The sequence below is a fragment of the Antechinus flavipes genome, chromosome 1 (assembly GCF_016432865.1).
Source record: "Antechinus flavipes isolate AdamAnt ecotype Samford, QLD, Australia chromosome 1, AdamAnt_v2, whole genome shotgun sequence".
Classification (NCBI taxonomy): Eukaryota; Metazoa; Chordata; class Mammalia; order Dasyuromorphia; family Dasyuridae; genus Antechinus; species Antechinus flavipes.
Genome location: NC_067398.1, coordinates 678839152 through 678855650, shown reverse-complemented (window position 1 = coordinate 678855650; position 16499 = coordinate 678839152). Strand labels below are relative to the sequence as shown.

General features: G+C 35.7%; 1 protein-coding gene and 1 long non-coding RNA gene across 2 annotated transcripts in view; one reads left to right on the top strand and one right to left on the bottom strand.

The window, feature by feature from the left end:
* LOC127545288 (uncharacterized) overlaps positions 1-16499 on the bottom strand; it is a 116093-nt gene that overhangs the window by 74202 nt on the left and 25392 nt on the right. The window lies entirely within an intron of this gene.
* The window catches only part of LOC127545287 (ceramide synthase 4-like), a 33320-nt gene that overhangs the window by 277 nt on the left and 16544 nt on the right, over positions 1-16499 (top strand). Inside the window, exons 2-3 of the mRNA XM_051972463.1 lie at positions 11971-12144; positions 15242-15359. Coding sequence (XP_051828423.1) covers positions 11972-12144; positions 15242-15359 — 291 coding nt within the window. The 5' untranslated portion in view covers position 11971. The remainder of the gene's footprint in view (positions 1-11970; positions 12145-15241; positions 15360-16499) is intronic.

Here is a 16499-nt window from a genome sequence, read left to right as displayed (position 1 = left end):
TACCTGTCCAACCAGGGGCCTCTGGGGCTCCTCTAGATCTGTCCTGGTGGTGGCACTCTCTGTTCCGGATGCCTGAAGCACAGTTCTTCCTCAGTTGCTCTTCATTCTATAAGCATATAGCTTTGGTTTCTTTAAGGATCTTATCAAATATCAATTCTTGCCTGAGATTTTTTCCCCCTTCTCTGGCACTCCACACAGTGACAGAGCTTCTCTTTTCCCCATTATCTTGTATCTTTCTGGTATATGGTTATGTATGTAATGTCTCATTAGTACACTGAAAACTCTAGGGGGCAGGGAGTGTTTCACTTTTGCCTTTGCATCTGAGTACTTTGCACAGTTACTGACACGTAGTTGAGCTTTTAAAAAAAAAATGCTTGCTGGTTAATTTGTCTACCACACACTTCTTCCAAACCTCAAGGAAGCCTTCCTGATTTTCCCTCTCTGTCTCTGTCTGTCTCTGTCTCTTTCTCTCTCTGTCTCTGTCTCTGTCTTTCTGTCTCTGTCTCTCTCTGTCTCTCTCTGTCTCTCTCTCTCTCTCTCTCTCTCTGTCTCTGTCTCTCTCTGTCTCTCTCTCTGTCTCTCTCTCTCTCTCTCTCTCTCTTTCTCTCTCTCTCTCTGTCTTTCTCTCTTTTTCCCCTCTTCTTGTAGTTCCTAAAAGATCCCACCTCCTCATGATACAGGCATCCCCTTCTGTATCACTCACAGTCCTGTGATACTCTCATTTTACACACCACACACACACACACACACACACACACACACACACACACTCCAAATGCTATGTACCTATATCATCAATACATACCATGTCAAATATACACATGTACACGAAAGCATCTCTGTCTCTCTTGGGTCACACCCAATTCCCTAGAAGTTCTGTTACACTCAGGTTACACATCTAATTCCTGTTTCATTCCCTCTTGTCTTTCACACATCTGCTTCTAGGAACAGTGGCTGGATCAGGTTTGCTTCCAGATATATAGTCTTAAACCCAGAGCATTTCCTATTTTTTGAGGGTAGAGGGTTAAGGAGCAAGGTGGGCCCCAGCTTGGATTCAGCTTCAAATCTTGCTTGTCTAAGAGGCAGAAGAATGTCCTATTGGCAGAGAAATTGGACAGACTGGTTCTCATTGATGAGTACCACCCATGGCCTGAAAATCTGGTGCTGGGCGATATGGGATAGGGTTAGGCATAGTCCTCAGGCTTAAGAAAGACTGGTTTTCCAAGAACAGTCTCCTGTACTTTCTTGTGAATATTAAAGATAAATGCTGAGCTCAAGGATCCATTTCCAAGGAAGACTTCATTATTTCCTCCACTATCCCCTTCACATTTATTTTCTCTTTGTCCTGTTCTCATGGCTTTCGAGTGACCTCACCTTCCCATTTCATACCCCTTTCTTTGTAATTTACCCTAAATCTTATGCTATTTCTCTATAGGCTGATTAACCATATTACAATCTGATTTCTATTTCCAATTTTATTCCTGACTTTCTGGATTTTGCTATCTTGTCTCAGGATAGGGAATTGGATAATAATATAGTCAACCAGGATGTAGGGTACCCTGCCTGTTTGATTTCCATGATCACTATGCTTTCACGTGAGCTCTCTCAGCTTTTGTTGATAGTAGCCCACAATATGGCATTCCCTTATACTACAGCTTTTGCTTCTATAAATTCTTGGCTCAAAGTCAAGTTTCTCCCATGGTTCTTTTATCTTTGTCTCTCTATTCTTAACTTGATTTCAAAAAAATCCATTTAAACAATTTGAGATACCAAAGTGAAATAGGTTGCCTTGGAGAGGGTTTCCCTTCAAGAAATGATGGCTGTATAGGGATTCTTGTTCATGTATGGATTGGACCTTTCTAGTTCTGCAATGAAGGTGCGTCAGGGCTCTACTCAAGAAAAGGAATTCCCAAAAAGGCAGAGCCAAGAGCCAACATTCCCCTCTAAATAATTTTAAAAGGTTTCAAATTGAATTTTGCATGACAGAGCCAATAAAAGGTCACAGTGAGACATTTTTCCTGTCCAAGACAGCTTAGCAGATCAGCAGTGGAAGTCTGTGACATTAGAGGCATAACCCAAATGCTGTAACAACACCAGCAACAGTCCTTGGAGGCATCTATAACAGTAGCAGTAGCTTCAGGATCTCAGCACACAAATGGCAAGGATGTGGGATAACTGATCAGAAAGCGATTATAGGGGACTTTTTGCTGGCACTAAGTGCATGAATCTTTTGCATGTTTATCTATACTTCTGAATTTCAGTGGATAGACTGGAAGTAAATAGCAGAATGCAATTGAAACAGATTCCAACAATATGTTGTTTATAAGAAAGAGACACATACACACACACAAAAATAAAAAGAATGGGCTAAAGCATGATTTACAAAGCATCAGCTGGGATAAAAAAGGAAAGGGTGGCAATCATGATCTCAAAGAAAGCAAAAACAAAATAGACCTAATTAAAAGAGATAAGCAGGGAACTTCATTTTACTAAATAAGGTATTATGACAGATAATGAAGTAATATCAATACTAGACATATGTGCAGTAGATAACAGAATAAAGATTCTTAAAATAAAAGTTAAATGAATGACAGGAGGGAAATAGACAATAAAACAATACTAGTGGATACCTCAACATTCTTCTCTCAGAAATAGATAAATATAATTATGAACTAAATAAGGAAGATGGTAAGGAGATGAATTGAATTGTAGAAAAATTAAATAATATAATCCATTAAAGAAAATTAAATGAAACTAGAAAGTGACACAATTTTTTATTGGCTATATATGGCAAATTCAGAAAAATTAACCAAGTATTAGGGTCCAAAAACTCCACAACCAAATACAGAAAAGCAAAAATATTAAATGCATCTTTTTAATGACATAATACAATAAAAAATACATTCAATAAAGGATAATGGAAAGATAATTGAAATTAATTTGAAACTAAGTAACCTAATCTTAAAGAATGAATAGGTCAAAGAACAAATTATTGAAATTAATTTGAAACTAAGTAACCTAATCTTAAAGAATGAATAGGTCAAAGAACAAATTATAGAAACAATAATTTCCTTAAAGTTATGGGATACAGCCAAAACAATACTCAGAAGTAAATTTTATATCTAAATACTTCAATATTATAAACAAGGAGCAGATAAATGAATTGAGCTTGCAATTTAAAAGAACCAGAAAAAGAACAAATACAAAAACTCCAAATTAAACACCAAATTGGAAATCCTGAAAACTGAAGGAGAGATTAACAAAATTGAAAATAAGAAAACCATTGAATTAATAAATAAAACTGGATGATTATCTGAAAGCATAAATAAAATTGATAAGCCATTGGTTAATTTGATTTAAAAAGAAGAAAACAAAATTACAAGTATCAAAAATGAAAAAGATAAATTTATCACCAAAGAGGATGAAATTAAAGCAATATTGAGTTATTTTGCCCAAATATACATTGATAAGTCTGACAATCTAAGTGAAATAGATTAACAGAAAATGAAATAGGATAATTATAACTAAGGAAATCCCTAATCCTTATCCTAGAAAAGAAAACTGAACCAGTCATCAGTGAGCTCCCTAAGAAAAAAATCCCCCAGACTAAATAGATTCACAAGTGAATTCTGCCAAACTTAAAAAATAATTCTAGTACTATGTAGTTTGGGAAAATAGGCAAAGAAGGAGTTCTACCCAATTCCTTTTATGATATAAATATTTTACTGATACCTAAACCAGGAAGAGCAAAGAACAGAGAAAAAAAAACCTGTAAACCAATTTCCCTAATGAATATTGATGCAAAAATGTTAAATAAAATATTAGCAAGGAGATTACAGCAATATGTCACAGAGATCATACATTATTAACAGGTAGGATTTATGCCAGGAATGCAAAACAGGTTCAATATTAGGAAAACTGTAGCATAATTGACCATGTTGATACTAAAACCAACAAAAATCATGTGATTATTTCAATAGATGTGGAAAAAACTTTTGAAAAAATGCAACACTCATTCCTATAAGAACACTGGGAATCAGAGGAATAAATAGAGCTTCTCTTAAAATTCTAAGTAATATAAAAATTTCTCAAAATTCCTATTGACTAGAGAAATTCACATTAAATTAACTTTAAGATATCACCTCATACTTCTCAGATGAGCTAATATGACAGAAAAGGAAAATGATATATGTTGGAAGGGATATGGAAAAATTGGGATGCCAATGCATTATTGGTGGTGTTGTAAACTGCCCCAACCATTCTGGAGAACAATTTTAAAATTATGCCCAAAGGACTTTAAAACTGTATATGCTCTTTGATTCAACAATGTTCCTACTATATCTGTATTTCAAAGAGAAAAAAAGAAAAAGGACCTACATGTGCAAAATATTTCCAGCAGCTTTTTATATGGTGCAAAGAATTGGAGATTGAGGGAATGTCCATCAATTGGGGAATGCCTGAAAGAACTATGTTAAATGATTGTGATGGAATACCATTGTGCTATAATAAATACAATATAATAAATAGAAAAACCTGCAAAAACATATAAACTCATTGAAAGTCAAGTGAGAACCAGGAGTACATTATACATGGGAACAATCATATCATATGATGATCAATTGTGAATGACCTAGCTATTCTGATCAATACAGTCATCAAGATAATTCTGAAGGATGATGAAAAATCCTATTCACTTTTGGAGAAAGAACTGATGAAATCTGAATGCAAATTGAAACATAATTTTTGTATTTAATTTTTTTGAAACATGACTAATATGGAAAATGATTTTGCAAGATTTCATATGTATAACTGATACCATATTTTTCCCCTTCAGAATGAGTGGGGGAAGGGTAGGATGGAGAGAATTCAGAACTCATGCTTTAAAATGAAATATTTGAAAAGATAATAGATTTTTAAAAAAAGAAATATGAATTCTATTGAATAAATTTGCAAGATCTAAGGGGGAAATCCCAGAATTTCACAGTTGGGATCCTTTATTTTCTCACAAGAATTTTCTTTTCTATTGGACTGGCTAATGCCAATAAGCCAATATAAATCACAGACATTTTATTGCAATTTGTTCAATTTGTTTACTCTACCAGCTGTTGATAAAAATGTGTTTCATTCACAGTTTGACTAATTTATATTACATGAATATTTATTTATATATTATACGAAATAAAGAAAAAAATTGGGTTCTCATAATGCAGATAATCAAACAAAGAAAATGTGTTTGTTAAGAAGATTGAGAATTGATGTGTGCTTGTTAGGATGGCAAATTGCACTTAAAAAAACCATTCTTCAGGTTAGATAAGGATGGAGAATATTTCTTATATTGTTGAAGTTCTTTTTAATAGCTATTAAGTCTTTTTGTATCAATTGAGGGAACAAAGAGGACATTGAAAAGAACCAACTGTTGCAGCTGTCCCCACACCTGCAGGGATCATACACCATAAAATAAGCATTATAAAACTAAATCAAATTAGTCACACCCTTCCAAAAATTCACTTTCAAGATATTCTAGCTGGTCTCTGCACAAAAGTCCTTTTTACAATAACTAATACCTGATAAGACATATCATCCACTGTTGGCTCAAAGATTCCAGGGAAAGAATCCACTACCTATTGAGGCAGCCCATTCTATTTTGGCTTACCTCTAATTTCATGAAGATGTGCTTGATAAACATGCCCATGTTTGTTTGTAACTTCTACTACCAGGACTGAGCAGAACAAGACTAATCTTTTCCCACATGATAGCCTTTTAAATACTTGTCCAAATTAAATATTCCCAGTTCTTTTAACCAGTCTACATTTTATGTGAACTCATGGCTTTGAATATTCTAATGGATTTACTTTAGCACCTTTCTAGTTTCTCAATGCCCAACTAGAAATGGAATGCTTAGAAGTCAACCCTGTCTAGATCTGACTAGGTTAGTCTAGAGATCATCCTAGTTCAAGGACAATGGGATAATTTTCTCCTGGATCCTAGACTAAAATCAAGGAATTGAGAATCAGAACGTTTGAAAGCTTTGTCCAAGATCACACAGTTGTTATGTGACCAAGTCAGAATTTTTTTTTTATATTTTTTAAAATTTTTTTTATTTAATGATTACTTTATAATGACATTATTCCTTGCACTCGTTTCTTTTCTGATTTTTTCCCCCTCCCTCCCTCTACCCCCTCCCCTAGATGGCAAGCAGTCCTTTATATGTTGGATATGTTGCAGTATATCCTAGATACAATATATGTTTGCAGAACCGAACAGTTCTCTTGTTGCATAGGGAGAATTGGATTCAGAAGGTATAAATAACCCGGGAAGAAAAACTAAAATGCAGATAGTTCACATTCGTTTCCCAGTGTTCGTTCTTTGGGTGTAGCTGCTTATGTCCGTCATTTATCAATTGAAACTTAGTTAGGTCTCTTTGTCAAAGAAATCCACTTCCATCAAAATATGTCCTCATACAATATCGTTGTCGAAGTGTATAATGATCTCCTGGTTCTGCTCATTTCACTTAGCATCAGTTCATGTAAGTCTCGCCAGTCCTCTCTGTATTCATCCTGCTGGTCATTTCTTACAGAACAATAATATTCCATAACATTCATATACCACAATTTACCCAGCCATTCTCCAATTGATGGGCATCCATTCATTTCCAAGTCAGAATTTTTGAACCACATAGCTGCTAGAGTAGCTATGTCATCTCCCCTTTTATAGTTCAGTGACTCTATATTAACTCTAAAATCAAATACAAAGTTCTCTGGTTTTTAGAATTCTTCTCACTCTGGCCATTTTCCTGTGATGTGCTAGTAAATAATTAACAACAACCTCCCCAGGGGAAAAAAAAAAGTTCCCCAACACACTCTAAATTTTAATCTGCTTCATTAATATTACTTTCTTAAACCCAGAAATCAATAAAACAATAAATCAAATCCAGATTTGTACCATTGAGAATTTTCAAGATATTAATAATGTACTCCCTAATTGCGTTCCTTTTCAGTATTTCCATGTACTCACTAAATTAATTTGCTGTACTTTACACACAGGACATTCCTCATTTCTGTGTCTTTGTAGTAGCTATTTCCCATGCCTGAAATACTCTCCCTCATCACTTTTGCCACTTAAAATTCTGGTTTTCCTCCAAAACAGCTCAACTCTGACCTACTAGAAGAAGCCTTTCCCCGCTTCTTTCCCTTCCTGTCTTTGGGACTACCTTCTTTTTTTACTGTATATATGTTCTTATTTGTATGTTGTTTCCTCTACTAAAATGTAAGCTCTTTGAAGGCAATGTTCATCTTTTTATCTTTTTTTGACAGATCAGAACCTGACACATAATAAGCACTTGTTGATATATTGATTTTGTTTCTCTTTTTTTCTTCCAAAGAAAAGAATCTTTCCTAGAAAGCTTTTTGTAGAACCAAGGTCACTGATAGGAACTTGTTTGATAAGCATGGTATCTGGACTGAGATTGTAAGAGAGCACCTGCTTGCTCTGAAAGATTGATCACTCAACCTAGGAGTTCCTCATCTAGGATGCTGAGAGAACTGGGGGATGGGATGCTGAACTATTATAAATTATCTTTGTAAAGTCAGCATAAGGAAGGAGGTGGAGCAGAATTGGAGAAGGGCAAATATCCTGTCATTTCAGGGAAATGAAAACAGCTTATCACAAACCAAAGAGCTTGACTTAGATTTCTGACCAAATCTGGAATGTGTCATTAAACAAATGGTGAATGGCTAGGAAAAGATACTAACATCACAAAGGTGATACAGTGGATAGAGTGCCAAGTCTGCTATCAAGAAGACTGGAGTTCAAATCTGACCAGATACTTTCTGGCTGTGTCACCTCGGATAAGTCACTTGTATCTGCCTTGATTTCCTTAACTCCAAAATGGAGATAACGATAATAAGTTGTTGTGAAGAGCAAATGAGATAATGTTTGTGAAGCATTTTACACAGTGCTTGGTACATGGTAGGTGTTTAATAAATGTTTCCTTCCTTAACATACCTTAACTTTAAGATCATGAGATTATGATAGAGATATTTTACTTAATTTAATTTTTTTTTTGCTATAGAAAATTGCATGATAGTCTTTCAAGTCAAGTCTACAAGAATTTAATAAGAGCTTACTATGTCAGAAACTGTGCTAATCCTAGGAACAGAGAGTTTAAAAAACCCCATACCACCACCAAAGTTCCTTCTCTCAAAGACTTAATCATCTAATCAAGAAGACGATATACAAACACCTATTTACAAGTGATATTGACAGGATAAATTTAAGGTAATTGTAGAGGAAGGCTCTTAATATGAATGGATATTCTGATGGATTTCTTATGAGAAGTTTGATTCTAATTGAAACCTGAAGGAAGCCTGAAAATCTAGGAGGTAGAAGAGAGAAAGCATTCCAGAAATGGGAATAAGCAATCCATTTGTCCACAGATGAGAGATGGAGTATTTGTTCAAGGATGACAGTGGAAAAGATGGAGATGTGGACTAGAAGAGTACAATTAAGTGAATTTAGAATGGATTGTATTGCTAAATAAAAAGAATAATCATTAATAGTTTATGACAGCTTGATATAATACAGTGGATAGACTTGGACTCAGAAAGATCTGAATTCAGATCCTGCTTCAGACATTTAGTGTGACTTTGGGCAAGTCATTCTCAGCCTCAGTTTCTTCATTTTCTATAATGAGAGTAATAGTACCTACCTTTTAGGATTCTTGTAAGCATAAAATGAGTTAATATTTATAAAATGTTTTATAAATCTTAGGTGCCATATAAATATTAGTTATAAAGATGATGATAACAAATTAGACTAAATCTCTGAGGAATCTCCCAAGGTACTTTTCTTACTCTGGGTTAAAAAAAAAAAAAACTGATTTACCAAATAGAAGATGATGGAGTGATGGCTAGACATGTATTCTTTTAGAGATGAATTTGTCTAAGCTAAACTCAACACTATTTTCTGGACCTGGGAAAATTTCTTCCATCTTTATCACCTCTCTTAAAAGAAACAATATATTGAGGAGATCTCTACTTTGGGAGTGCAGTATTTCTGGTTTCTAATCTTAGATATGCCAATCACTTTATTGAATAACCTCAAGCAAGCCTCTCTGTTCTTAATTTATATTGAATGGGAGAGGTCCAAGTTCTATTGACTATCCCCCAACATTTAATAGGCATTGCTCTCAGAGAGAACTGGCCCTGTGCCACTAAAAAGTGAAAGCAAAACTCAATACATGTCCTTTATATAGCAGTACATATAGCTTACATGTACCAGTAAGATTTATTGAAATATCTGAGTCTTTGCAGAGATGAATTATAGCCACCCAGATCTTAAACAGATATTGAGAGCAGAGAGGCAAATGGTATTTTTGGCTGGGTCCCTCAAATACACAGGTGAAAAGAGAAGAAAAACACGTTATCCCTTTGGTTTGTGAATTTTAGAGGTGGTCTTTCTTTTATACATATTTTTCTTTTATTTATGAAATAAAACAAGAATTTCTATAACAAAGTAGAAAAGATGATTATACAAGTAACTATCTACTATGTACAATTTGCTATTCTATTCAACTACACAACAAAATTATTCTGTAAATTTCTTTTTCCCCCTTTCCTCCCTGCCCAGGTTGGCTACTAATAGACACAAATATCTATATCTATATATGTGTAAAATTATTCTCTTAGTTTTTTCTCTGGATGCAAATGGTTTCTGTAAAGAGTTAAGATTTTAGGAGAATTCATTATTGAATAAAAATTGTTGCAAAAATTAGAAAGCCCTATGGCAAAAACTAATTGTCTTACACCATTTACTAAGATAAAATCAAATTGAATACCTGACCTAGATACAAAGAGATATTTTATAAGAAAATTAGAACACAAAATATATTGCTTATCAGACTTAAGGATGGTGAACAATTCATGAATAAATAATTGATGGAAAGTAAAGAGTTGTAAAATGGATAATTTTAATATCATTAAATTAAAAAGGTTTTGTAGAAATAAAACAAATATGGCATGTGAATTTATGAAGTTCTAAGTCCCATGATTTAAAAAAAAAAAACAATTAGCTTTTAACCTGAAAGCAAAAGGAATTATAAGAAATGATACTTCATATAATTAATATAATAATATATTATATATTATAATAGATATTATTGTGTTATTATATTATTGTATATAATATAATTATAATAATAGATTATTCTGCCTAGTGGGGTCTCATAATAGGAGCTGCATGTGCAGTTTGAGTAGATTTTATAGTGGTAATTTCTTATCAAATAAGAATAAGAAATAACAACAATGAGAAATAACAATAAGTTCATCCACAGAAAGTAAACAATACTTTACTTTCACTTCTTGATGTAGAAATTCATATATCATTAGCTCAATGAACCATGAGGTAGGTGACAATAGTCAGAAAAAGGCACTGAAAATGAAAATTAATAGGAAAAAAAAGGTTCTTTTCCAGGACTCATTTTTCCCATTTGTAAAACAAAAGGGCTGGACTAATTAAAGGTCCTCTTTCAGTTTTGCCCTCAAGGACCTCACTCCTTGCATGGTTGGATTAGATGGTCTTTGGACCTCTTTCAAGTCTGAAGTTTTCAGTCAGTAAGATTGAGATGTCAGCTACTGTGCAAGGAATTGGGAGCAAGGAATTTAAGGAAAAAAACAGTGAAAAAACACCTCTTCCCCACAAAGAATTTCTATTTTATTTTGGGCAATGCTTCTGGCCCGGATAGATGATGGGTTTCGGTATATAGGAAGGGACTCCCAAGGTGAGCGTGTTTCTCTGGAAATATAATGGCCTGAATAAGTGAATAGCTCCAAAAGCCTTCTTCCATCAATCATTGTCATTTGAGGTATAAGGACATTCAGGGGAAGGAAGCACCTTTGAGGTCTTCCTGAGCTCAGAGATACAAGGCCACATAGCCTATCTCATAAGCACTCTTCACTAGAAGAAGCTTGTAGAGGGATCACTGGCAAAGATGACTCATGGGGGAAGGAGTCTAAGGAAACTCTCGCAGGGGTCCTCAAACTTTTTAAATAGGCGGCCAGTTCACTGTCCTTCAGACTGTTGGAGGATGGGACTGTAGTAAAAAACAAAAACTTTGTTTTGTGGGCCTTTAAATAAACTTCATAGCCCTGGGCGAGGGGAATAAACGTCCTCAGAGGCCTCATCTGGCCCATGGGCCGTATTTGAGGACCCCTGCATGGGAAACTTAAAAGAGTAACAGAGCTGGACGGTGTCCACATGAAGCAAGAATCCTCTCCTACACTTCGCCACTAGAGGTCATCATCTAGCCTCTCCCTGAATACTCTTAGTGATGGGGAGCTCACTCTTCTTGCTAGAAATGAATGGTTGCTCAAACACTGTCATTCTCTTTTTTCTTCTAAGAACCTGCTCAGCTCTAACACCCGCCTCTGGCATTTTCAGTTCTAAGCGTCCTTAAGTTCTTTGGCTCTAGGATCTGTTTCCCTCCTTGGCAAGATACGTTCCCTAACCTCTGCCACCTTTTCAATCCATGGTCACAGAAACAGGACTGGGCTGAGCTAATCTGTTTAAGGCAGGGATTGGTCAGATTGAGATACTTTTGTCTCACGTCAAGGAAGATTTAGGCAGATAAGATGAGAATCTCCTGGCCTTTGTGTTCTCACCCATTCCCTATCACCCAACTTCCAGGATGTCTGGGTGGCAATTGTAGTGGAAATAATCTCAGAGACTCTGGAAACCTGGAAAACTGAGTTTTAGGCTCAGCTCTGTCATTTACTTACCATGTGACTTTGGGGAAATCTATTTGGGGGCCTCAGTTTCTCTATTTGTAAGATGAAGTGTATAAACTTAAAGTCTCTAATAGTTATTCTCTCCATTTCTAAAATTGATGATATGTTAACTTGTTTTTGAATAATCAAATCCACAAATGCTTTTGCATGCTTTTCCCTCTTGATATGTTTAATGTCTTATCCCCAGGATGCTGGATACCCTGTATGAATCATTTTGGAGAACTGAATACTGGATCCCCCCTGGGTACACATGGGCTGATTTGGAAGATTCAGATGGCATCACATACCCTCATCCCAAAGACCTCCTGGCAGTCATTCCCCTGACATTTGTTTTAATAATCATTAGATGTGGCACTGAGAGGTGAGTCAATTGTTTTGTTTTCTATGGTTCTTTCAGGATATACCCTCCCCTCTTCCTAACCCATCCAATATAAACTTCCCTTGCAACAAAGAAAAAAAAGTTAATCAAGACCAACTAATGCAGCAATCATATCTGACAATGTATGTAGCATTCTGCATCAATAAGACCCACATCTATAAAAATAGCAGGGACCATTAATTTCTTCATCTTTTCAAGAGAAAAGGAAGGCAAGATTTCTCATAAAATTAATATTCAATTCCATCTACATCATTGTAGTCACTGTGTATATTGTATTGTTCTTAGGCATTTAATTTCACTCTGCATTAGTTCAGTGAAGTTTTGTTTTCAAGTTTTCTATTTTCCTCATATGCATCATTTTTAGTCAGCAATATGTCATTAAATTCATGTGCCACAATTTATTTAGCTATTCCCTAATCAATTGAAACCTATTATATACCCAGGTTTGTTTTGTTCTGTTTTTTGTTTGCTCCCACAAAATGTGGTGTTATTAAAATTTTGTTCCCTGTGAGACCTTTCCTATTCTTACTGACACCACTGGGACACTATATATACCTAGTATTAAGTTGTTTTAGTCAGATGGTATCAACAGTTTAGTGATTTTTATAGTATTAATCCAAATTTCTTCTTAGAATGATTGGACTACCAAAGCTCCATCAATCTTGTAATATTATGCTTATCTTTCCATACTCCCTCCAGCATTAACAATTTCTATTTTTTGTCATTTTGCTATTTTGCGGGGTATGAGATATTTGGGCTTTTTTTGCTCTGTATTTCTCTATTATTACTGACAAGGAACGATATTCTTTTTGGCTATTGCCAATTTGTACTTTTGTTTTTTTGCAAATTGGGGTTGTGTGACTCGTCCAGGGTCACACAGCTAGTAAGTGTTAAATGTCTAAGGCTAGATTTGAACTCAATCCTCCTGACTTCTCTGATAATCTATCTACCATGCCATCTAGCTGCTCCTGGAATTCTTTTTTTTTTATCTGTCATCAAACTGTTTTGGCTTTCAACATCTGTATTAGTTCTTGATATATCTTGCATAGAAAACTCTTATCAAAGATATTTAATGGAAAGATTTTTTTCATAGTTAAAGTTATAATTGTTAGGTTCTCATTTTCATCCATTTATTTCTTTGCTATCAATTATCATGCCTTTCTTTTGGGTCTATGGTATGTCCTTGAGCTTAGTATTGCTTACACCAATTTCATCCTGTTGTGTTTCAACAAGCTATATCTTGACTTATTAATATGAATTCCTTTTAGTCTAGTCATCTTATTTTTCAGAAGAGAAAACTGAGGCCTCAAAAAGTAAGATGTCTTGAGTAGAATCATAGAACAGATAACCAAGTCTAACATGGATTCTCTAATTCCAAATCCAACATTTTTTTCTACCATATCACACCATTCAAAACAACTTTACAAAGTGTTTTCCTCTCAAATAGTGTGAGATGGTAATATTTCAATATTTAATTCCTTTGGGCAGTCCCTCAACTCCGAAGGGAATGGATGGATATCACAGGTTCAAGGAACTCTATTCATTCATTCTCCTAACACATTTAGTTCATGAGCCCCTACTGATGTGTTCATTTTTAATAGTCAGCCAGAAGATATAATTAGTTCAAACCAAAAACATTTAATAAGATGTTAGGTTGAGAAAAGTAGCCCCACCTATCTAGGGCCTAGTCTTCCCAAAGTACAACCTATCAGTGCAAAGAATGGACACATGTGGAAAATACATGGCGGATTACACATGTAGGTTATTTGTGTGGAAAGACAACTTTTATGTTTGGTGTTGCTGGGTTGCAAATGTCTTCTCCTCACATAGGTCTCATAGACTACTGAATAGCCCTGTTACATGCTAGTCTTACAGTCCCTGTCACATGTTTATCTTTTGCTCTGATTCCCTGGTCTCCATGGGACTGTGGTCTGCTAGCTTGGCTGTAGTCTCTAACACTTCCAGTTTCTGTCTAGCTTTCTCAGCTACTGTTTTGCCAAGATACATATTTTTAATCTAGCACTTTTAGAGAAAGCAGAAGGATCCTAATTTAGGACCAGAAAAAACCTCTTGTTTTATTCCCAATAGAAGCTTTTCATCTCCCCCAAGAACATTTTCTTTTTTTTAATTTTGTTTTTGTTTTTGAAATTTTCAATCCTAGAGGCCAGATTCTTTAGAAAACAAACAAGCAAACTACAGTGTTCTTGCCCAGATCATGTCGTCTTATTAAACAACTTATAGTATCTAACTTGGTCCCTTATGTCAGTAACTTCATGTTTGCTTAGAGTGAATATTGGTAACAATTATCATCTATTTAAAGATTTGAGCATAAAACATACAAATATGATCAGATTTAATTGAGCCATAAGAAATTAGCATTTTTCTGCTTTATGTATTTAGTTCCAGCTAAGTTGTAGAACATTGCTTGCCTGAAAATCTTGCACATGTGTTTGATTTCTTCCCTCACCAACCTTTGGAGTCCATAACTAATGCCATCTTCTCCAGGAAGACTTCCTTGATTTTTTTCTTCCCTTGTTCCTAATTAGTAATGGTCTTTACCTTAGATGGTACCCTTTCATTATTTTGAAGCACTTACTGTATAATATTACTGTATAGTATTATTGATGTGTGGTGTGTGCCTTTTCCCCCGACCAGACCATAAGCTTCTTAAGGAAAAAGATATACATGGGCACTTAGCTTGGTACACGATAGATGCTTGCCAAATTCTTAGTGAATTTCAAGGGAACACAATATTTGCTCTTTGGCTATGGCCCAGAATCTTGGCTAAATCATCTGATCCATTGAAAGGGATATTCCTACCCCCTTTCCTGATAACTCAGAAGTTCCTCCCATAAGGAAAATATGTGATGCTCTTTTTCCCCCAAGCTAAGCATCTAATAGTGTTCCAAGGCACCCCTTGCCCTTCATAATCCTCTTCCCAAGTTCCATCTCCCCCAAGCTATGCCAACTTAATTGTGGTAGGTTATGTTGGGGGGGGCAAGATTTGGCAGAGAGCTCCCTAAAGGTCCCTAAATGGGAGGATTTATGCCTACTCAGCTCCTCCTGTCTCCTCTCATAGGTTCATAGGGCTGCCCTTGTGTAGAGCCTTGGGTGTGCGTGACCCCATCAGGATGAAGGTTACTCCCAACCCCATACTGGAGTCATTTTTCCAGAGCCGGAGTAAGAATCCCCAAAAGGTGAGTGGGCCCTAAATTTGAGTTCCATTAAGGATCTTGTGAGGTTTAAATCTCTTTAACAAAGCAGTATCTGACATTCAATGGTCCTCAAATAAGAAGTGTGGAAGGTGAGAGATGTTGTGTGCCCGGGGCTCACCCCAACACCTATTTTCTGTATTCCTGTTTCTTCTAAAGAGGGTGATATTCTGAGCATCAGGTTCTACTGATCAGAAAGGGTTCACAAGAACTAGGTTCTACTCTCACCTCTGCCATGACTTGATTTATAAACTTAGTGAAGTCACTTTATCTTTTTTTGGAACCTTAGCTTTCTCACCTGAAAAATGAGGGGATGATCTCTAAAGTCATTTCTAGCTTTCCCATTCTATGTTCTATTGACACGGTTTTCTCCCTGAGTCATTCTCAATACCTCTGTCTCCACATTCAATTGGTTGGCAAAGCTTATTGATTCTGCTTCCATTCCATGTTTTGAAACCATCCCCTTTTCTCTACTTCTCCCACAGACACTTTAGTTCAGGTTCCCACCCCCTCTGGGCACCATGCCCACTAGTCCAATGGCATCCTAATTTGTTCCATTGCTCCATTGTCTTTCTGTCTACTGATCCATGCTCCTCACAACTATCCATCAGTCATTTCTAAGGCTCCTGACTGACTGTGTTACCCCTGACTGACTCTCTATTGATCCCAAGTTAAATACAAACAGTTCTTTTTGAACTGAAAAGCCCTTTCCAACTGGGTTCCAAACTACCTTTCCAGACTTATTTCACATCCTTATTTTTACTCTCTCTGTTCTAGCCATTCACCTACATGCTGATATTTGTATCTAACAGTCCATTTTCCACTCCCATGCCACTGTATAGTCTAGCTCTTATATCTGGCATGCTCTTTTTGTCTAGCAACACTTTTGCTTCTTCATTGTGGAAATCACTTCAAGGAAATCACTTCTCCTTCAAGAAACTTTTCCCAGTTACTAATATTCTTCTGAAACTACTTTGTATTTGTTTATATCTATTTTGTATTTAGTCACATGTATATGTGATGTCACCCTCTAGTAGAACATGAAGGCAGACAATGTTTAGTTTTCATCTTTTCATTGTGCTTAGCACATTGGTTTCAGAGACTTTCCCCTAGTGGACTTCCTTT